The sequence below is a fragment of the Apaloderma vittatum genome, unplaced genomic scaffold (genome assembly GCF_000703405.1).
Source record: "Apaloderma vittatum isolate BGI_N311 unplaced genomic scaffold, ASM70340v1 scaffold20504, whole genome shotgun sequence".
NCBI classification, from domain to species: domain Eukaryota; kingdom Metazoa; phylum Chordata; class Aves; order Trogoniformes; family Trogonidae; genus Apaloderma; species Apaloderma vittatum.
The window spans coordinates 18582-41323 of NW_009714612.1; the positions used below are offsets into that span (position 1 = coordinate 18582).

The 22742-nt window shown below is 48.3% G+C and overlaps 1 protein-coding gene across 1 annotated transcript; it reads left to right on the plus strand.

The window, feature by feature from the left end:
* Positions 1–257: 257 nt before the first annotated feature.
* Positions 258–5492, plus strand: LOC104273495 (lymphocyte activation gene 3 protein-like). The gene is made up of 8 exons (XM_009868841.1): positions 258–312; positions 491–653; positions 814–1040; positions 1312–1569; positions 1750–2043; positions 2376–2666; positions 2932–3047; positions 5382–5492. The coding sequence occupies exons 1-8, from the start codon at positions 258–260 to the stop codon at positions 5490–5492; spliced, it is 1515 nt and encodes a 504-aa protein (XP_009867143.1).
* The last annotated feature ends 17250 nt before the right edge of the window (positions 5493–22742 follow it).

Consider the following 22742-nt stretch of genomic DNA (forward strand, 5'->3'; position numbering starts at 1 on the left):
CGTGACGCATCTTCTCAGTGATACGAGGAAATTAGCTGCCCACCTGCAATATAAGGGCATCTAGGAAAATACTTTGATCAGAGAGAGAGACGACATCTGAGCAAGCACGTCCAGCTGACCCTCCCCTTGGCTCTTCCATCCACTCTAACTTCTTCTTTATCCATGCCTCATTTTTGCTGATCTCTTGAAGCTCCAGACCTGATCAAGCACAGACCCAGGTGGAAAGACATAGCCCCTCATCTCTCCTGGATGCTGCCATGAGGCCGGTGATCCTGGTGCTATTCCTCGCCTTCATTCTGCTGGCTTTCAGTGGTAAGAGGGGCTGAACATATCAGGGTGGGCAGAGTTGTAAGCTGAGTCTGGGTGTTACTTGGTCCCTGACAGGTCCAGAAGGGAGAATTTGTGCCCTTCTAACTCTACTGAAGATGGTCAGATACTGCCCTCTGCTCCATACGTCTCACGCTTTGCTCAACCCTCCGTATCGTTACAGTTGGACACATCCTACGAGGAGTAACAGAGGGAGAAAGCAGGGAGCGGAAAGTGTGGGCCAGAGCAGGGAGTTCTGCTGTGCTGCCTTGCCGCATGAGCCCCAAGAAGTGGTGGAAGCAGCTGCCTGACAAGACAACTGTGCTGTGGAAGCGGCATGGGGGAAGGTACGCCAGGGCTGAGACAGGTCTGTGTCCTTATGACGGGACTGGGGAGGGTGGGAGACATTTTGAGCCCCTTTTCTCCTCCACATTCCCTCCTTCCTGCCTCATCACCCTTGATCTCGCCTTTGCCTCCGGTACGAGCCGCTCATTGTCCCACTTGCAGCACCCACCAGGAGCCATTCATGGTGCTGGAGGTGGGCTACTCGGGCCTCCGCAAGGTGGGACTGCCCATGAGGCCCCGGGTGTCAGTCCAGGACTCTGCCTTACGCAATGGAGACTTCTCTCTGCAAATCGACCCAGTCCGGAACGAGGATGCCGGCCTGTATGAGGCACAGGTGGTATACAACATGGAAGTCCAGAGCTGCCAGGTGGAGCTGGGTGTAATTACAGGTAGGAAAAGATGGAAATCCTAGAGAACATTGGTTTTAGGACCGGGAAAGTTGTAAGGGTGGGACGGGGTGAAGAGGTTGTGTTTGCCGAGGCAGGTTAGAGTATAGGCAAGAGCCTCCGAAGGTGCACCGCTTCTTGATGTCTGCTCTCAGCTCTGGAGACAGGGCTACGTGAGGGACAAAGCTAGGAGAGGAGGGGCACAAAGGGAAGCTCTGGTTGTCCCCCTGTGATCTTAGCTTCCCCTCAACCCATCACTTTCTTCTTCTTGCAGTAACTCTCAGTCCACCCAGCCCTGTCATAGAAAATGAGCCACTCTTGTTGAGCTGCAATTCCAGCCACCGGGCCAGCCTTGTGGAGACGTGCTGGTTCCACGATGGGCAGCTGGTCCCCACCTCCACAACCTTCTGCTCCTTGCATGGGGCAATCTCCGTTCTCCGGCCAGCCATGAGTGATGCAGGCTCCTGGCACTGCCAGCTCAGATACTCTGATAATGAGATCATTTCTGCTACGTACAACCTGCAAATTCTAGGTGAGCTCAGTCTCTGTGTTGCTACTTCAGCATCCCCAAGTTTCTCCCTTTGATGTGACTGACTAACCCCAGTGGTGCCAGCTTCCTTGCTCCCACCCTGTCCTCACTTTCCAGGCCAGCCACCTCCCTGCAGAGCTCTTTCCAGCCACCACCCTTCACTATCCTCTCTTTCTGGCTCAGGTTTCGATGGCCCAGCCAACCCTGTGGTCTATGCAGCAGCTGGGTCTGCAGCTGATCTACAGTGCACCCTGAGCTACCTTCCCAGTGCCCTTGGGATCAGCATGGTGAGAGCCCACTGGAGCCGCCTTGCAGGAGGACACTTGCAAGACCGGGGCATCTCCCAGAATATGAGCAGCAGAAGCTTCCCACTTCACTTCCCTGCGGTGGGGCCAGGTGATGCAGGGCAGTACCGCTGTGCTATCTCTGTTGGCAGCAAGACTATGAGCAGGGACGTGACCTTGGCAGTGGTTACAGGTGAGAGTAGAGACAGGGAAGTGCATCACCCCTGTGGGAACCCCCACTGCCTGCAAATAAACCTCCATGCATGCCAGTGCAGTGAATGTGGGCTCCTCCTGCTCACAGGTTCCCACCTCAGGGTGGGAAACAAGGCTTCTATTCAGGGCATTGCTCTGCACTGAACTCTGCTGAAAGCAGGGGTTTTCCTGGGTAACTTGATTGTCCTGAGAAGGACAAAATAAATTAGAGCAAGTAATAAAGTAGGGATGTTACAGAAGAAGGAGGAATGAGGAAGATATTTAGAACTGGCTGTAGTCTTTCTTGAGCATATCTTTTTTCATTTGCTGCAGTCACTCCAAGCATCCAAGGACCGGTTTCTGAGGGGTCTCGCTTGATACTCATCTGCAACCTCACACATCCCCGAGGACATGAACATTTCCAGTGGAAGCACCTCGGCTCACCCCCCACTAGCAGCAAGCTGGATGTGGCCACCTCCCGTAACCTGGAGAGACACAGATCCCAAATGGGCCGTACCTTGGAAATACCCCAAGTGTCACAGAAGGATATGGGCACGTGGGAATGCAGTGTATACGGCCCAGAAGGCAGACTGGGAGCAGCGGAGTACGAGCTGCAGATTACAGGTACGGATCTGTAACCAATCCCTTCTTCTCACCCTATTCAGTTCCCTGGTGCCCTTTCCTCTCTAAGCCTCACCCTATACTTCTTGCATTTGACTGCTTGAATTCCACCTTGTTGGCATCCTGTCTTAGCTCTCACCAGTTCCTCCTGTTGCTCCTTCCAGTTCCCTGTGCCCTTTCCCAGTTTGCCTGTCTTCATGCACTCCCAGCCTCACCCTAGTGCAAAATCAGCCTTCTCTGCCTTTCTAACTGTGGTGTCTCCACACAGGTGCCCAGGTCTCCAGTCCTCCCAATATCTTTAGTGGGCAGGTTACTTTTGGGCTCACACTGACCCTCTTCCTCCTGCTTACAGTCTGTGTACTGGCCCTGGCACTACAAAACAGGGTAAGTGTCCATATCTGTTAGTCCTCCTGTGCATCAGTCTTTATTTGTCCTTCCTCTGGGTAGCCTAGTGACGGCAGTGAAATGTCTCAGGGACACAGCAGCCAGAGCAACAATGGGGCTCAGGGAGCCTGTTGAGGGTGTCATGGTCATGTAGTGAAAGCCGTATCCTGGACATCGGCAGGTCTGAATAACTATGGCATTCATCTGGGGGCAGGTCAGACACTTCAGAAGAGGGGTAAAAACCCCCTAGGAGATGATCATAGCCCAGCCTTTAAAAGCTTCTTGTTCATTCAAGCCACACTGTAATAGAGAGGGGTTAATTTCCACACTTTTATTGGTGTCCTTATCTTGGAACACTTGGATATAACGGTGTCTCCTGTTACACACAAATGCCTGCTGGTTGGCAGATGCTGATCTCAATGCAGGCCTGTTGTTGCTGGCTCAGCTCTCACACCTCAGCTGTTTGCTTCCAGCAACTTACTGCCCTTCTTTTGCTCAGCTTGTTCCAGTATCTCGTCTTCTGAAAACTCTGTCTTACCTTTAGGATTCCAAAGACCAGGCCAGGACTGATCCCTCTCCAGCATGCCACTAGAAAAAAAGAGTACAAAGAAGTCAGATCGTTTCTCTGTAGTTTTCACACTGTTTCTCTACAAATAAATTACATGGCAAATTCTTCCTTCAGGATTTTCATTTGCTGAAAAGGGACAGCTTTCATGGGTAGCTGCAATGTAGTTGCCTTCTGCTTAGACTCTTGGAAACGGCCCACAGTGAAAATCCCCTTCCAGTGTAGAAGGGGCCAGGGGCTCAGAGTAATCTCAGATTGAGAGATCTTGCCCTAATAAAAGCCCTGGGTGCCTTGAACCTGTCCTGAGCTGAAGATGAGGGAAGTGACAGCATTGATGCAAATTCTTAGCAAATCCTGGTGGCTGGAGGGTGAAGACAGACGGCATCAGAACAGAAACAAGATGGCCACTTTAAAAAAAACACCGCAGGTAGTGCTAGAGGAATTTATGACTAGTTCTTCACCATCAGTTCTTAATCAGCACTGATGATAAAGGATAATCTGAGGCAGAAATCTACAGTTTCCAGGTGGCTCTCTAGACTGTGCTAGTAAGTCCAGGACAAGACAATCAGAACCACCCTTTCTGGCCCAAAACCCGTGACAGAAATCCCTTGGCAGTGTAACTATAAAGCCTCAACTAGCAAAAAATAGGACAACTGGGTGTCCAGCTGTTAGTTTAAGCAGCTCTCATCCCACCTCAAAGCCCTCATGGCCTTGCTTTGCTAGGTAAGCAAAGCTCCTCTGCTGCAGCACTGGTCTTCCATCCACAGACAGTCCTCATGACCTTCTCTGCTCAGTCTCCCTGGTGGGATCCTTTGCAAGAGTGCAGATGAGGTGCCTTAAGCACAGGTATTAGCTCTTCTCTTGTTCTCTCTCTGCTGGCATCCTCTGAGATTACATTCTCTCGTGTTGGTTGAATACTGGCTGCTCACCTGTATCCCTTGATGGTTATTGCCACACATCAGGAATTCCTCTTCTGATCCCCTGAGCCTACCAAGGCATGGTTGGTACTGTCACATTGCATTTACCTTGTCATTCAGTTACTGCTCCATTCTCCTAAAATACCTAGGTCTTGGATGACATTTTTATCCTCTCTTCCAAGTGAGGGTCCTCAACTTTATTGGCTAAATAACTCATTAGCACTTTCACACTCTATGCCATCAATTATTTGTCCCACAACTGAGTCCTGAAGACTTGTGCTTATCATTTCTCTACAGCCTGACAGAAACCTGCCAGCAAAATTCTGGTTCTTTCCCCTTAACTGAGATTGCACCCACCTAATATTGAATCTCTGCGTGTCACTGTATATGTTACCATTATCAGGAGTCCTGAGATATATCTCTTTCCATTGTCTAGAAAGTCACTTGTTAAAGCAAGATGTGAAAGTGGTTCTGTCTTTAATATCTTCTTATCTCATTTTGCAGGAACCTTCATGACATTAATTATTCTCTCTGAAAAGCTGTTGTAAAATCTGGCATACTACTGAACCTGTCAATGGCCTGCCCATTGCCTGGATCATTCTTTGCTGTCTTTTAAGCATGTCCTGTCTTTGTCAGTCCTTATGTCCATGACACCACAGAGGATAGTCTTGAGCCATCCTTCCCCACAGGAAACTGCATGTCTTGGAGAGTGGGACTGGGACTCCTATCTGGGTCTAGGAGGGAATGTGGTTGCAAGCAGTAGGACCATGTCTTCCATAGTGGGGAGAAACCCAAACTCGTGTCATTCAATCTCCCTCCCAAGTCTCATACTGTCCCTCTCCTCCCTTTCAGGCACAGTCTCCTATCTTCCCAGCGCTGGAAAGGATGGTTGCAGTCACTGTGCCAAGGAAGAAGGAGATGGAAGAAAACCAGAAAGAGAAAATCCAGCAAACTGAGTGCTGATGGGAGCAGGGACACCAAGCCCAGTCTGCACGGGCGGATGGGCACCATGCAGGCCTCTCAGGAGGGTCTAGGGCTGGTGTGAACATACCAAGGAGGCTGTGAGAGGTCTATGCCTGCAGAGGGACTGGAAGCTGTGTACCAGGGCAAGATAAGATTCACTGCTGCTGTCAGGTGGCAGGGAGCACAGATGCTTTGGAGCTATTGGGAGTATTAGAGCCAGTAGCTATTGCCTGCTTCGGTGCCACTCCTCTTCCCCATCTTTTGACCCTCCTTCATGGCCGTTCTCACAGCCTTTCACTGGTGGGACACTGAGATGCATGACATGGCTGGAACCCAGCCTCCCTGCAGCATGAAGGTGTTTTCTTCCCCCTCTCTGCCCACTTTCTTCTTCCTCTCCCCTCACTGCCCTGCTCTTGCACTCATCAGTGACAGAGGGGAACACAGAGAGGACTGCACATATTGCACATTTTGAGCATTTTATTTTATTAGAAACTCATTTTATAACCTAAAATAAACCCGTCTGACAAAAAAACCATGATGACCCCTGTGTGTTCTTGTGGAGGATCGAGAGTATTGACGGTGCCGTCTGTACAAATGCCTGTGTGAAGCAGCTTCTAAAGACTTTGCTGCCTTCTCTTTCTCTTTCAGTTCTGTTTTACTGAAGTTGCCTGTTCATTTCTGACATTTTCACAGTGGGAAAGAGGAAATTAAATGCCACTAGAGAAGAAAGAACCACATATTCATTCTCTCCTTTTTGCTGTGCTTCAGAGTCTTTTTTATTTTTCTGTCTCTCTGTCCCTGTTCATTCATTCATACATTCCTTTAGTCCTCACATTTTCCTGACAAAACTTTAGTTGATGTTAGGGCTCTCTCTTACTCTTCTCCTCCTAAAGTTGTACTTATGAATGTAAGCATGAGTCTGCGAAGTTCTATCTTTCAAGACCCTCAATGTGTTTAGGTTTCATGTAGTCAGCAAATGCTCTTCACCTCCTCTCCCAACAGACATGGAAGACCGTGGCACTGCTCTGGAGCAGTCGTTGCATGCCACTCCAGAAGAAAGCCTCACTAGTAAAGTCACACATGTAGTTTCTCTCATATGGGTCCCCAGACTGTGGCTGCTCAAGGAGGTGGTGGTACAAAAATTAAGCTGTCAATAATTAGGGTGGAAGATTCTCTTGACTTGAATTCTCTTGACCTGGCTTTACTACCAGGCCAGCTTTTCATTATTTCAGCAGGCATGTGAAGACGCCTTCTTGATGCGTGGCTCTCACCTTACCCTTCCAAGAGGTTCAGGCACGTTGGCAATGAATGTCCTCTGGGATCCTCAGACTGCAGGTAATGGAGCAGCACCCAGAAAGTCTCAACTAGCCTAATCTGGCGAGCATGTCCGGACTGCACGGCTCTTTAGCTACTCAGTTAGCTATGTACTGTACTGAAGTTGATACCCATTTCTCCTCTGAGTCCTAGAGAAATGCAGCAGAGCTACGAGGTGGACTTGTCTGTTTCAGCTGTTCCATGCAATTTCAGATAGGCACGAAAGTAGAAGCAACATAAGGCAGGACAGTCCAGTCTGATACCAGGCATTTTCCTAGGCAAATGATGATGTTTCAGTATTTTCATGTTGGAGTGATCTGTCTAGCTCAGTCTCCTCACTGTGCCAGATGCTTTGGAGACAGACAAAAGGTGGGCTAGCTGCGTGGGGCTAGGGGACAATCCAATATTCAGCAGGCCCACATCAGTGCCAGACAGTGGTTTGTTCCTTCTTCTCATACACAACAGGATGCTCTCTCCTACCGTAGGTACCAGTTTTAGCATTGCCTGTTATCAGCCTGGATGTTCTCATTGCTTAGACGTGTGCCTGATGTCTTTATGCCTCACTTCGTTTTCTTGTACTCTGACTTCCTCTGGTAATCAGTCCTCAGGTCTGCTTATCCACTGTGTGAAAATGGTTCTCTTGATCAGTTTTGAATTCAAAGCTTTCTGCTTTCATCATCTGTTTTTTTATTTCTGTCACAAAGGCTGGCAGAAGAGGGACTCCCAATCTATCATCTCTTGACTGGTCATTATTCTACCACCTGTCATCACAACTCTTTTTTGTTATTTCCCCATTCCCTCTTGACTCATTTTCTTTCAGGTACAAATCCCAGATTTTTGTGGACTTCCTCCCTGACAGTTTGCTCAGGCCCATCTCTATGCACGGTCAGTCTCCTCAGATCCTTTGTTCTGGAAGAGGAGGCAGAAGCCCAATGGAGGAGCAGTTCTGGCTTACATGGAAGCACATGTCTTTCCCCCATCATTTCCATCCTGCCCTTCATGGCTCCTGAAGTCTTGTCTGCTCTTCTGACTGTAGTTGTCTACTGAACAACACTAAGCTTGTACCAAGCTGTTCAGTCTGTCCTCAGTGAAACATCTGTTGTGACGCCCAGGGCTCTTCCCTGATGTGGTACTGTTAGAGTAAACCAAAGCCTGGATGTATTTATGCTGTTTACATCTTCCCTCCAGCTACATGTCTTTGGGAACGGTGACGCTGAATTTAATTTGCCTTCCCACGGCTGATGAGCACAGCTTTCCTACGTGTCTCAGCATTCTCTTGTCTCCTGGCAAATTTAAATAGCTTCATGCCATCTACATACTTGGCCTTCTTGCTGTTTACCTCCTTGAGCGCTAGTAACTCTTGTCTTCATTCAGATACTTTTGGGCCTCACTACTGCCTCTGATGACAACTGGCAGATTAATCCTCCTCCTCACTCCCCAACCCCAGGGCGAATCTCAGGCACACAGCAGAGCTCTCCCACTCACCCCTGTGCAGGGTCAACCCCTTGGCCTGGTTAGCCCCGCATCTCCAAGGGGACAGGGACGAGGTGCAAGCTGTTCAAGATGTAAAATGCAAGCTGATCACTGGATTATTTACTGTAACACAGTTACTCTTGCTTCACAGATCTTCACCAAGAACTGATGATACTTGGAGCCAGTTTGACCAGAGTCATCCATGCACTTGCGCACGGTTACACTGCAAGACCTGAGTATGCAGTAGGCACCTCCACAAACATTATAATACCTGTAGGGTATTATAATATAATAATATAAGTATTTCTGAAAATACTTTCTCTGTAATAGAGAGGACAATGGTGGCTGGGTTGTATGATCTGTGACACCATCTACAAAGTCTGCAAGGCCTCAGACATAGTTGTGTATTAATACAAGTACAAATTCCACCAGCTCTAGAGTTCTGAGAACGATATCTGAGGCGTCACAGATATTGCAGTCTTGCTTTTGTAACCAGCAGAGCACTTCGCACAGATCATAGAATCATAGAATGGCCTAGGCTGGAAGGGACCTTAGAGATCATCTAGGCCAACCTCCCTGACATGGACAGGGACACCTCTCAACTCGATCATGATACTCAAGGCTCCGTCCAACTTGGCCTTGAACACCTCCAGGGAGGGGGCAGCCACAACATCTCTGGGCAATTTATTCCAAAGTCTTGCCACCCTCGTACTGAAGAATTTCTTCCTAAGATCTAATCTAAATCTATCCTCCTTCAACTTAAACCCATTTCCCCCTGTCCTACCAGTGAATACTCTTGTAAATAGTCCCTCCCCAGCCTTCCCGTAGGTTCCCTTCAGGTATTAGAAGGCAGCTATTAGGTCCCTCGGAAGACTTCTCTTTTCAAGACTGAAAATCCCAGCTCCCGCAGCCTGTCCTCATAGCAGAGGTGCTCCAGCCCCTGGATCATCTTTATGGCCCTCCTCTGAACACACTCCAACAGATCTATGTGCCTATGAGTTTTACTGACAAAACACAGGCACCAATTAAAGTGATAAATGTGGCCAGTGAGCTCCTTTGACAGACCTCAAGGAAAAATAAATGAAAGCCAGCCACCACCAATACAGAAATAACAGGAAGCTTTACCTCCCAAAAGCTGCAGGAGAAAGAATGGATCAGTGCAACACTAGGAAGTATGAAAATATTTCTGAATAAACATGGCACAAGGCAAATCAATAGAGTTCAAGTGGAAGGACCAAGAGTCCACAATTAAGTGAACAAGTCTGGGAATCCCAGGTGGATTCACTAAGTAAGAACAGCAAATAAAGTGAAGGGAAGAGACCAGATGTTCTTCCACAAGGATACAGCTACAGGTGCAAAGATCAGATAAATATTTCCAATGCACCAGAAGCATAAAGTCTGAGAAAAAAAAACCAGGAAATCCAGTGGATTCTCTTTTTGCAGACGGGAACAGCTAAGGAAGGCAAAGAAAGTGTTATGCATGCAAATTCCTTTGCATATGACTCCTCCAAAAGGAATGGGAAGTGATTCTTTAATCCCAAATCAATCTTTTTAATATGAAAGACCAGCACTATCAGAAAACAAAAAAATCATAACTAGGTCCAGATGTTCTGCATCAAGACTTCTGATGGAATTCAAGTGAGAGGCTAAGTAGGTGTTAGGAAACAGCGTAATCTGCCAAAGAAGCAACTAGAAACAACACATGTGGTCTTGGTAGATTCTGTGCAACCTTTTGAAAATAATAAAAAATTAGAACCAGATCTTAGGACACTAAGGCACCCTGAGTTTTATATCTGCTTGGGAAATTGGTGAGAACAATATCAGCAGCAATTCTACAAAAATACCAAACAAACATGCCTTACTGCTCTGCTCAGATTTCTTCAACAATTTGATGCCGCAATGAACAAGCCCAAAAGCATTTGAGGTTCTTCATTTTGCCTTCCAGAGGTTCCCTTAAACCACACTTCTTATAGAAATGCTGTTGTTGTAGGTACTGCACCTTGGGTCACCTACTGAGATCCAAGGCATCTGAGAAAGTCATTACCATAGAATAATAAAATGCATTGGGCTGCAAGGGACATTTAAAGGCCATCTAGTCCAACCTGCCTGCAGTGAGCAGGGACATCTTTAACTGGATCAGGTTGCCCAGAGCCCCATCCAGCCTGACCTCGAATGTTTCCAGAGATGGGGCCTCCTCCACCTCCCTGGGCAACCTCTTCCTGTATTTCATGACACTCAGAGTAAAGAACTTCTTCCTGATACCTAGTCTAAATCTAACCTGCTCTACTTTAAAACCGTTGCCCTTCCTCCTGTTGTTACATACCTTTGTGAACAGACCCTCCTCAGCTCTCCTGCAGGCCTCTTCAGGGGCTGCAATAAGGTCTCCCTGGAGCCTTCTCTTCTCCAGGTGGAACAGCCTCAGCTCTCCCAGGCTGTGCTCACAGGGGAGGTGCTCCAGTGCTCTGATCAGTTTTGTGGCCCTCCTCTGGACCTGTTCCAACAAATCCATGACCTTCTTGTGCTGAGGGCTCCAGATCTGGACGCAGCGCTCCAGGTGGGGTCTCACTAGAGCAGAGCAGAGCAGAGGGGGAGAAGCCCCTCCCTTGACCTGCTGGCCACGTTTCTTTTGATGCAGTCCAGGATTTGACTCCATCGTGCTTAGAGCCTCTACTTCCAGTCTGTGTGTCTGTGTCTATCTGTGTGTCTGTATCTATCTATGTGTCTGCGTGCCCGTATCTGTGCGTCTGTGTGTCTGTGTGTATGTCTGTCTGTGCATCTGTGCATCTGTCTGCGTCTGTCTGTGTGTCTGTGTGTCTGTCTGTCTGTCTGTCTGTGTGTCTGTGTGCCTGTGTCTGTGTATCTGTGTGCCCCTCTCTCCCTCCCCAGCCCCCCCGCGCCTCCTCTCCTTGGCCCGGGTTTGTGCCGCCATCTAGTGTCCACGCGTGACGAGGATTTCCCGCCCACCCGCGCCCTCGTTTACCGGCTCCATCCACCATTCGCTCCTTTGCGCTCTGAACGCCCGGGACTCAGCTCTCCGGTGGCCGGTTAGGACACACAGGTCCTTCTCTCCCTTTGCTTTCAGCTAGGGAAGTTAAAGCCAAAACCCTTACAATCACAGAATCATAGAATCATAGAATGGCCTAGGCTGGAAGGGACCTTAGAGATCATCTAGGCCAACCTCCCTGACATGGGCAGGGACACTTCTCAACTCGATCATGATACTCAAGGCTCCGTCCAACTTGGCCTTGAACACCTCCAGGGAGGGGGCAGCCACAACATCTCTGGGCAATTTATTCCAAAGTCTTGCCGCCCTCGTACTGAAGAATTTCTTCCTAAGATCCAATCTAAATCTATTCTCCTTCAACTTAAACCCATTTCGCCTTGTCCTATCAGTGGACACTCTTGTAAAAAGTCCCTCCCCGGCCTTCCTGTATGTTCCCTTCAGGTATTGGAAGGCAGCTATTAGGTCCCCCTGAAGTCTTCTCTTTCTCAGCCTGAACAATCCCAGCTCCCGCAGCCTGAACTCATAGCAGAGGTGCTCCAGCCCCATAATCACTACTCGGAAGCAAAACCTTAATGGTGTGGAATTGCATCCCGCTGTAATGCTCTGAGCCTCAAGCTGCTTCCAGTGTGATATTCCAGACTGATAAAATCCCTCGGTTATGCATCATAAGAAATACTGTCACCAGCTTCTCCCCCTTCCTTTTGCCAAGGTCATGAATAGTAAGATAGTGAATTATGTCCCTCCCATACAGGACCTTAAAAAGTCCCTCATCCACTTCTCTCCTGCCTGCTGCGTTTCTGACACATCTTTAACGTCAGCTCGGGGTTTTTTTAGCCCCTGTCACTTTTGATGACATGCTTTTGCAGTTAGTAAATGGACCATCCCTCTTTCCCATGCCCCCAAGCAGTCATAGAATCATAGAATCATAGAATGTTAGAGGTTGGAAGGGACCTCTAGAGATCATCTAGTCCAAACCCTTGCCAGAGCAGGATCCCCTAGGGCAGCCACACAGGAATGCATCCAGGTGGGTTTTGAAAGTCTCCAGAGAAGGAGACTCCACAACCTCTCTGGGCAGCCTGTGCCAGTGCTCTGTCACCCTCACAGAGAAGAGGTTTCTCCTCATGTTGAGATGGAACTTCCTATGTTCTAAATTCAGTCCCTGAATTCCCAGAACATCTGGCTTTCTTCATGGGACTTCACACCTCATGACAAAATACAGGGCACCCCTCACTCATGAAGAACATCTCTGGAGATTCCCTGATTTTCCACCGTGATAAGCACACACTTCCTGATACCCACTTAGAGAGTCCTCTCTTCCCAATTTAAGCTTCCACAAGGAGACTCCAAACGCCTGCAGAGAGGTGTTTCCCCCAAGCACAGCCTAGAAGCCTTTCTCCTTACCAAGGTAAACAGCTGTGCTGGAGCAAACCACCAGGCTCCTCACCAGATGGCTGGTTGTTTCTGACTTTCCCCATTCAGCGTTAGAAATGCCCCTCCACAAGCCTAACAGGTGTCAGATATTCTGTTGCAAAGAGAAAGCTCACCGCCTTTGAAGCCACTGACGTTCAGGTGCCTGAGGTTACAGTTTTCATTCTATGTTCAACACTTGTCCTTCCTTCTCTCCAACAGCACTGAGCAGTCACTAATTTTACAAAACATCTGAGTGTTCTTTACCCCTCAGAGTTCACAGGCACACTCCTAATCCTCACTAACATGCAGGGAACTTGGTTTTGAGGATACAATCTCTGGAGGTTTCTTGGCTTTCTGTCGGAGTCAGCAAAAGTTTTCTGGACATCTGATTTCTGAGACCCTTTTCTCTCTTTTTCACCCTTCCCCAGAGAGACTTTGTGTCCCTGCAGACTATGACCTTCACCCAGCATAGCCTGGGAGCATCCTCTCTCCACTGAGGTCTACAAGGATCTGTTACTCTCCAACTCCAATTTACAAAAATATTGTTGGTGGTGGGATTAGAGCAAAGACAGGCAACACGGGGTGGTTGAGGAGCATTTCTGCAGGACAGAAATCAGGGAAACATGACAGCCACAGACTTGGTGGGGTGGGGAGGGGTGAGTGGTGTGTGGTGCTCAGGCTTTTCTTCTCACTCTGCCACAGGGTCAGTGTGTGATGCTGGATAAGCGCCATTTTCCCCATGGGTGCAGTACAGCATCTGTCCCGGAGAGGTGAGAACCAGACTCGCATGGAATTTAAAAATCAGTTAAATATTTATGAGAAATATTACATTCAGAAGAGAGACTGGCTGGCTAATATTATTCATCCCTCCTGGATTCTGATGTTTAATTAATGCTTGCAAAGTGCTTTGAGATGCTTGGATGAAAGTGATACAAACATGTCACCGCACGCTGTGACCCTCGGTCCCGGAGGTACCTGCTCACCACACAGCTGTAGCAGCTCTGTGAGATGAGGCTCCCTCCTTAGTCTCTTCTCTGTGATGAGAATAGGTCCATGTGAGGGCTCAGCCTGCAGTTTTGGCACCTCAGACCCACAGCCCTGCTTCTCCTTGCAACTCTGCATCAAGGTCAAGTGCACTATAGAAGCTTTACTTCTTCAGGGAATGCTATTTCTGGTAGATATTTGCGGTGACATAACTCAAGTTCTAAAAACAAGCCAGTATTTCTGTATTACAGCATGCTGGGGAGACAAAATGCAAGCCAGAATCCATGCTAACTAAAGCACCAGCTCAATGCCACACATCCCCTAACCTCCAGACGCCAGGGTCTTACAATCCCAGTGTGACTTTTCTCAGCTCTGTTTTTCCCAGGAGAGCCTCTCCCTCGGAACTGGGGGCCAGAAGGGACGTTTCTATTTGCAGGCATACAAGAGTGTTTTGAGGATATTGATGTAATTGTGGCAGGCTCTTGCAGGAGAGATGTGTCGCAGAACAGGGATTTCACAAGCTCTAGACACTGGCAAAGCTGGCACCTGTCCCATCCCATCCCATCCCATTTTGTCCTGTAGCCTGTATCCCACACTGGGAAGCTCCTTCCTCACAAAAGTGGCTCGTTCCCTGTGGTGGGACAGCTTCATCTTTGGAGAAAGGCACAACCACTGGATCAGTTGTTGCACTGAAGACCCAACCAGTGCTGTTCCTTTCACACCTGGTGGCATGTTATGAACCTTGGCACTGTCCCTGTCTGTCCCTGCTTCTCCAAAGCCTGCCTGCGTCTCGTACCCCCATCCTCCAGGCAAAGGGGTAAGTCACTGCCAGGAGGAGAAGAGTGGGTGGCACAGAGATGAAATCTCAGCCATACCTGGGGCTCAGTGGGTTTCCGCAGTCTTAGCTGAGGCTGGGATTCAGAGAGAGAGACACCAAATGTGGGTGGAAAACCACAAAAGCCCCCTCCTCCACTCTACAGAGAAGGGAAGCAGCTGAGATTCAGAAGCAGTACAGGTTACTCTAAGAGCACCGTTGGGTTTGTAAGGCAAGGTTTTGGTAGCAGAAGGGCTGATGAGTGGCTTCTGTGAGATGTGAGCAGGAGTTAGCCCCATGCTGGTCAGAGCCATGCCCAGCCAGGCTCAAAACAGTCCTACTACAGGCCAAAGCTGAGGCAATCAGCGGTGCTGGCGGTGCCTCTGCGAGACCAGATTTAAGAAACTGTAAAAAACACTGCACAGCAGCTGTGAAAGACAGAAATGAGAAAATATGAGAGAAATAACACTGCAGACACCAAGGTCAGCGAAAAAGCAGGGAGAGAAGGTGCTCCATGCAGGCACCGGAGCAGAGATTCCCCTGCCACACTTGGAGAAGACCATGGTGATACAGGTTGTGCCCTGGCAGCCCCCAGAGTTCCATGTTGGAGCAGACCTCCACACTGCATCCCATGGGGAGCCTGCACTGGAGCAGGCTCCTTGCAGGAGCTGTGGCTCATGGAAGACCCAAGCTAGAGCAATCTGTTTCTGAAGGACAGTACACCATGCAGAGGCCCCACACTGGAGCAGTCAGAATAATCAGTTTCTAGAAGAGCTCAGGTTGGACAGGACCTCAAAAGATCATCTGGTCCAGCCTTCATGGGAAAGCAGCCCTAGATGAGGTTATCTAGCACTCTGTCCAATCACATCTTGAAAGCCTCCTGTGATGAGGACTCTACCATGTCCCTGGGGAGGTTGTTCCAGTGAATGATTGCTCCCACTGTAAAAAATGTCTTTCTTATGTTGAGACAAACATGAAGAACTGCAGCTGATGGGAAGAACCCACACTGGAGCACTTCATGAGGGACTGCACAGTGGAGCAGAGGAAGAGCATGAGCAGGAAGGAGCAGCAGAGATGAGATGCCAGGATCTGACTACAACGTCCACAATCTGTCCCCCTGTGACATGCAGGAGGAGGAAGGAGAGGCAGAAGAATCGAGTGTGAAGTTGAGCTTGGGAAGAAAAGGGGTGGGGGGGAGAAGGTGTTTTTCATTTTACTTTCATTTCTCACTATCGTAGAATTATAGAATCATAGAATGTTTTGAGACAGAAAAGACCTTTAAAGGTCATCTAGTCCAACCGCCCTGCAGTGAGCAGGGACATCTTTAAATGAATCAGGTTGCTCGGAGCCCTGGCAAGCGTGACCTTGAATGTCTCCGGGGATGGTGCTTCTACCACCTCACTGGGCACCCTAGTCCAGTATTTCACCACCTTAATTGGGAAAGATTTCTTCCTTATATCTAGCCTAAATCTTCCCTTTTTTACTTTAAAAACATTACCCCTCATGCTATCACAACAGGTCTTGATAAAATGTCTGTCCCCATCTTTCCTGCAGGCCCCCTTCAGGCACTGACAGGCTGCTATAAGGCCCCCAGAGCCTTCTCTTCTCCAGGCTGAACAGCCCCACCTCTCTCAGCCTGTCCTCATGGGAGAGGTGCTCCAGTGCTCTGATAATTTTTTGGCCCTCCTCTAGACACATTCCAACAGATCTATGTCCTTCTTGTGCTGAGGACTCCGTAGCTAGACACAGTACTCCAGGTGAGGTCTCACCAGAGTGGAGCAGAGAGGGAGAAGCACTTCCCTTGAACTGCTGGCCACGCTTCTTTTGATGCAGCCCAGGATGCAATTTGCCTTCTGGGCTGCAAGGGCACATTGACAGCTCATGTCCAGCTTTTCATCCACCAGGACAACGATATTCTTCTCCACAGGGCTGCTCTCAGTCCCTTCATCATCCACCAGGTATTGATACCAGGGGATTACCTTGACCCAGGTGCAGGGCCTTGCACTTGGCCTTGTTGAACCTCATGAGGTTCACACTGGCCCACTTCTCAAGCCTGTCCAGGTGCCTCTGGATGGCATCCCATCCCCCAAGCGTGTCAGCTGCACCACTTACCTTGCTGTCATCGGCAACGTTGCTGAGTTGTCTGTGTCATTGATGAAGATTTTCAACATCACCAGTGCCAGTAAGACTCTATCCTACTCTATTTTTAATTGGCCATAATAATCTTTCTCCAAGTTGAGTCTGTTTTTCTTGTGACCGTCTCGTGAGTGATTTCCCTGTCCTTATCTTGATCCGCAAGGTTTTTTTCATCTTCTCCCTCTGCCTTGCTGAGGAAAGGGAGGGAGAGAGTGGCTGGGTGAGCAGTTGGCAGCCAGCCAAGGTCAGCCCACCACTATAAAGAAAATATTTTCTCATCTCACCCCAAATCTCAGCCGTACTCCACAGACAGATGCTCCTAACATATCGTCAGGAATCCTCTCTTCCTCTGTTGTTTTCCCTGCACAAGCCCTGGGGTCAACTCCACAGCCTCCTCCTCAGATATGCCTTCTCTTAGCAGTGCTGCAGGAGACAGGCTGGGAAATGGAGGTCGGCTGGATCCAGATCTGCTCAGCTAACAGGTTATTTTGTAAGCTTTCTTTGTCAGTAGAGCAGAACCCGTTTCCAACCATTCACTTTGAAGTTTCAGCCCCGTCACGGTCTCCCATCATTGCCATATGGCCAATAGGCTCTCTCTGTTCTATACACTCATTCTCCCCAGGCGCTGCAATGTATTGCCTTCCGTTATGGTCTCCATTTCTGTTCAAACCCAGAGCTGAAATCACAAGCATTTGAAAAATCACCATCTACCTAGAGAAAGTTGGCGGATGTCAGCAGAGCCTGGACTGGTAGCAAAATCTTGCTGACGCTCCAGCTGGAGAGGAGGAGACATCAAGGCCAAAGTTTGCTTCTGAGCTTTTTTCTGAACATCAACTTCGTTCCTCTTTTGTTTCAGCCGTAGCTGGGTAAGATCAGTTACGGCAGGTAACAAGAACAAGGAGACAGAAACAGAGAGAGGAAGGAAAAGAGGTAAGGAAACTTTCTTTCTTTCTTTCTTTCTTTCTATAAGAAAAGAGGCCAATCTATTTTCATTTTTTTTTAATGTTATGAACTTTACTATTCCTCACGAGTTGCTGTTTCGGCACAGATGGATTGGTTTTGCCCCACATAAAGGTCTGACGTAAAACTTGTCTTGAAACTTTGACTTGATAATACTTCTGCCTGTGCAATTCTTCAAGGCCTTTCAGTTTTAACTACGAAATGTTTGTGTCCCTGGATTTTTCCTTGAAAGGGGCAAAAAAAAAAAAAAAAGAAAATAGAGGGCTATGAAAAGCTCTATCTGCTTCAGAGCCCGAGGACCTCCCAGATCTTTTAAACTCATGCACATGGAAAAAGGTCCAATATGAAGGCCTGTCACTGATGACTGTATATCCCCAAGGGCTAGAAATGCGCTGGGGAGCAGCCCTCCACCAGCTGCCACTTGCTATCACCTTCTCCATGTGCCCTCCAGGAAGGGGAACTTTAGTCTAAAAAAAACCCTGAAAAATAAGAAGATGCCGCTCTCCAGCTATCTAGGGACATCTGCTTACATCCGTACGTGCTGAGACTGGAGGGGTCTGCTCTGCTAATCCAGGCTGACTGGCTCACTGCCTGACACCGGCTGCCGATGTAGCCTGATCCACTAGCTCGGGGCTGAGTGAGCCGGATTTCTTGGAGAAAGAGGGATCCTTTCAATTTAAGGACACCAGAAAAGAGACTTACTTTCCGCTTCCATGGGCTGCTGCACTGTTGAAAACAGGAGTTTCATTTCTGGTTGAATTTTTCGACTTTCAGGTGGTGTATCCCACTCAACCTTTTTCAGCCACCTCAGATATTCTTCCACATGGTGCATTAAGGTTGAGCTCAGGTTACTGCTTTGTGTTCTCTGCTATAAACTGAACAGTCCTCTTAAGTCTCTGGTGCATGTTTGCCTCAAATCAATTTGCAGCCTTTTCCTTTATCCTCCCTAAGTCTTTCGTAAACATGGCTGCCAAAGCTGCCTGCTGTACCGCAGGGCTCGCCTCATCTAAACGGAGCATCCGTCCCACTCCCGCACGCTGTCCTCAAGCACCCAGGGACGTTGCCCAACCGATTTGCTGCACCATCGCGTAGGGACCCTGTATTCTACAGGACAAAGTTAAGGAGGGATGCTTTTTTGCTCTGAGTGGGCATGTATAGGCCATTTTGCTGTGCTGACGTTATCAATACATAGAGATTCTTTTCCTGTCGGGGCTGCACATCAAGTAGACTGCCTGGTAAGATCCCGCAGCTGCATTAATGGTATCTGAACGTCATCCCAAACACGCACATGGCTTGGGAGGGTGATGGAGGACCTTGCCTTCGGAGGGCATCTCAGAGCCTTTGCTAGTCACAGCCTCCGGTGCCTTTAGGAAGTCACCCCTGGAGTGCAGTTGCCAGCCATAGGATGAAAGGTGGCTTGAGGAGTCAAGAAAAGGTGAGTTAGAAGGAAATAAGAGGGACTAGGCAGCAGGAGGAAAGCTCAGAAAGCAAGTTCTGAAATGAGGCAAAGGCAGGTCTTGGCTTCCCCTTAGGCTGCCAGAGGGGTTAGAGCCCCAGCTGCCGAGATGTAGCTGCTTGTCACGGCCTCCAGACGAGCCAAGGCACATGGCTGGGCCCAGGGCACTTTCTTGCTGGAGAAAGCTCTGCTGGCCTCACTGCCCTGCAACCTCCTGAGAGTGAATCTCTCTCTTTCTTTTATTTTTGGGTGAGAGATCAGCAGTTTTCACCTGCCTGGTCCCAGAGAGCCAACCTCGGTACCTCCCTGTGGCAGCAGCTCCGAAGGGTGGTGGCTGCTCTCAGATGAACGGCCAGAGGCCATCAAGGGGAAATCGAGGCAAGGGAGGCCAGTCTGGCGGGGGGGACAGTGAGGCCCGTGAAATGACGTTCACTGCTATCGTCTCTTTGCTCTCTGTTGTCGATTTTGGCTGCATTTGGTCTCTTACCCTGCCGGTTGCTCGCATACATTTGCTTTAATGTTAATAAGTAATTTTAAAGAAACTGTTGCTCGTTAAAAGACCCACACCAGCTTTGCTTCAAATGTTTAAACTGAGAAAAAGAGAAATGACCCTCTGTAACCCAGAGCCCCAAAGCCAGGTCCAGCTGCTGTGCAGGGACCAGGGGCAGCTGCATCCCTCGTCAGCCGCGGCAAAGGGAAGCGCAGTGCAGCGGCAGGGGCTGGGGTGCGGAGCCCCTGTGAGGACGGGTGGCACGGAGGCACCACCACCACCACCCTGGCAGAGCGGGATGCTGCCAGATCAAAAGCATAGCCACAAGCAAGAGCGAGAGAAGAAAACAAGAAAACCACACTGCATGAAAGAGGAACAGGAACACACTGAGATAGGGAGATGGCCTACTCTGCATCAGCAGCGGTTGCCAAGTCTTTTGTTTGTTTTTTTTTAAAATTATTTTTGTTTTAATTGCAGTTTCCTCCTGTGTCATGCCAGTGACAGCCTGGGGCAGAGCTCCCTGCAGCCATCGCCCACTGGGGCTCGGTGCTGGAGGGAGTTAGGGGCTGCCAGCCCTTCTCCCAAGCAGATGTGCTGGCCAGACTTGTAGCTACAGGCATCATTTCCCAAAGCAAGACGGCTCACTACCTCAGCTCTCCTCCTATCCCTCAGAGAGGCAGGCATTATTAAAATAAGTCAAGAAGGAAATTAAACCAGTTTAATAAGAGGGGGAAGTTAAAATGAAATGGAAATCAATGTTCACTTGGGAGGGAGCCCTGCTCCTCTGTTGCTAGCCTTGCTAATAAATCAAGTATGCCTGGGCTGTTTCTGGCACAGAGGCCAACTGGCATGAGATGGTCTGGGCTATTAAACTCACTTAACCTCCAAAACGAACTGGCTACATGCCAGTCGCCTAATGGGAGCGGTCCCTGGCCTGTGCTTACACCTAAATGCATCCCTGGAGTTGGTCAGGAGAGCAAGAGCTGTCCTGGGCCAAAAATGTGTCAGGAAATGTTCTAGCAATTTAACAGCACTGATGAGTGTGTTCCAGAGCCTGGGGACATTCCCTGACACCACTTAATTTATGAGTACCACCATAAGATACAGCTGGGCTGCCTGTAAGGAGGCTGCGGGTCTGCTACAGGCATCCGCTAACGAGAGCAGCTTGCTCAGTTCACACAGCAGAGCCTTGCTCCTCGAGATCTGTAAACTCCAGAGTAGCATTGCCTTTGACCTGGCCTGGAGGGTTGCAAAAGGTGGTTTAAAGACAGGAGGAAAACAGGAAGTGTCACCCATGAGAAGTAAACAGGGAGCGAGAGAAAGCGCATGAAAGAAATGCCAGCTGAGGGAGCCTGTTTTCCCCGCTGACTTGTAACTTGTAGGTGGTAAATATCATATGGTGGAGATCTGCCACAGAAATACAAAGGTTAGTGTGAATGAAGTAGGAACGCAGAACATGTGAAACTAGGAGAAGAAACAGAAAAACAAAGATGTATAAACCTGCATCTACCAAACTGAGCAAGATCAGCAGTTCACCCGTCCCACGGCGCTCTGGTTGTGTGATTTTGCTCAACAACCAGGTAGCAAGAAAGCAAAAAACCAAACTGAAGCCATAATATGACAGGAAAATAGAGATTCCCAGCCAAACCCAAATTATGGTATGTGACTCAGTAATTTCATTAATTCTTACCTTTTCCATTACCTTCAGATTTCATAAAAATATAAAATATCTGAAGTCCAGGACTGACTGTACTAATTTGTAGGTGCCACTTTAGAGTAGGGGCTGAATTTTCCTGCTGTGTCACCCTTCCTATGGGGACAGGTGACACAAATGTTCATGGTGGGGACGAGGTTTCTTCCATCATCTCAGGAGTGGATCTTGCTCGGGGCTCTGCACCAGTTCTCAGTTATTGATGTTTCTTCAGAATAAGATGCATACAGATGCCTTGTTGTTGCCCCTTTCTTTATTCTGTAGAGTAGCCCAGCAGACTGCTCAGTCACTGCTGCTGCATCTTGTTAGAAGTGATCTCCAGTCACATGCACTGGCTCCTTTGTTTTACTGTTTTTGCACAAAACAGCTCGTGCAAACACTCCCTGGGGCTGGGAAGGGTTTTTTTTTTGTTTTGCATGAGGCAGGCCACAAATACTGTTTGACTGTGCCATTGCCACCTATTTCTCTTCTGATGGTGCACACGGCTGCTGCCTTGCTCTTGCACCTGGATTTGTCATAAGTGCACATGTGTACATCTGTCTAGCTGTCAGATTGTCAGTCATGCTGACCTCACCTCCATCTAAATGTAGTGCTGAAATTTTCATCTACTCTTTGATAGTTTCATGTGCTCTGATCATTTTAATTAAATCTCATATATAATTATCCTCTAACAGAATATATTATACTTAATATTGTACATAATACATATAAATATTGTATAAAATTATTCTTATATTTCTTTTGAGGTCAATCCCATTATGACTCCAGGCTTCAGTCTATCATGCTTTTGGCATGGGGAGTGTGACCTTTTGGAGAAGCAAGGTCACCTCACTGCTTTTGCTTGCTCCTTGGATCAGTTAACTTGCTTGCCTTCCTTTTTGTGATACATGCCTTGATTTCAGGATGGAGAACTTGGTATTCTCCTTGCACCAGCAGCCATGGTCCCCTTCAACTTGCCAGCCCAACCAGCTGCAGCTGATACAAGCACTTGGTATCTGCTACAGTCGGATACTTAATCTAATTCCTCTTAACATAGTGATTAGCTCCCGGTTCCCACTTAAAGTTTTGTTACCGTCAATGCAACTTCTTTCGGACTGCATTTCTCCCTTCTCCCAAGCAGTCCTGTTGAATAGTTGTAAGAATTCAAGCAAGTCTTTCCAGCAACATCAGACTTGGTGGCTATTGAGATTTCTAAGGCAAGAAATAAGTAAACAAAACCAAACTAAGTAAAAATATTAATAACAGCCTAAAGATGGCCTTAATCATAGAATAACAAAATGACACAGAAACATTTACATGGTAAGGAGACTCTGGATGTCTCCAGTCCACTCTCCTGCTCACAGCTGGGTTGACTCTCAAACTACAACCCACTGCTCAGGGCCTTTTCCAGGGAACTTCTGAACATCTCCAAGGATGGAGATTTCCTGATGTCTCTTGGCATCTATTCCAATGACAAAGTGCCTTCGGTGGGAAGAAATTTTTCCATATATCTTGTCAA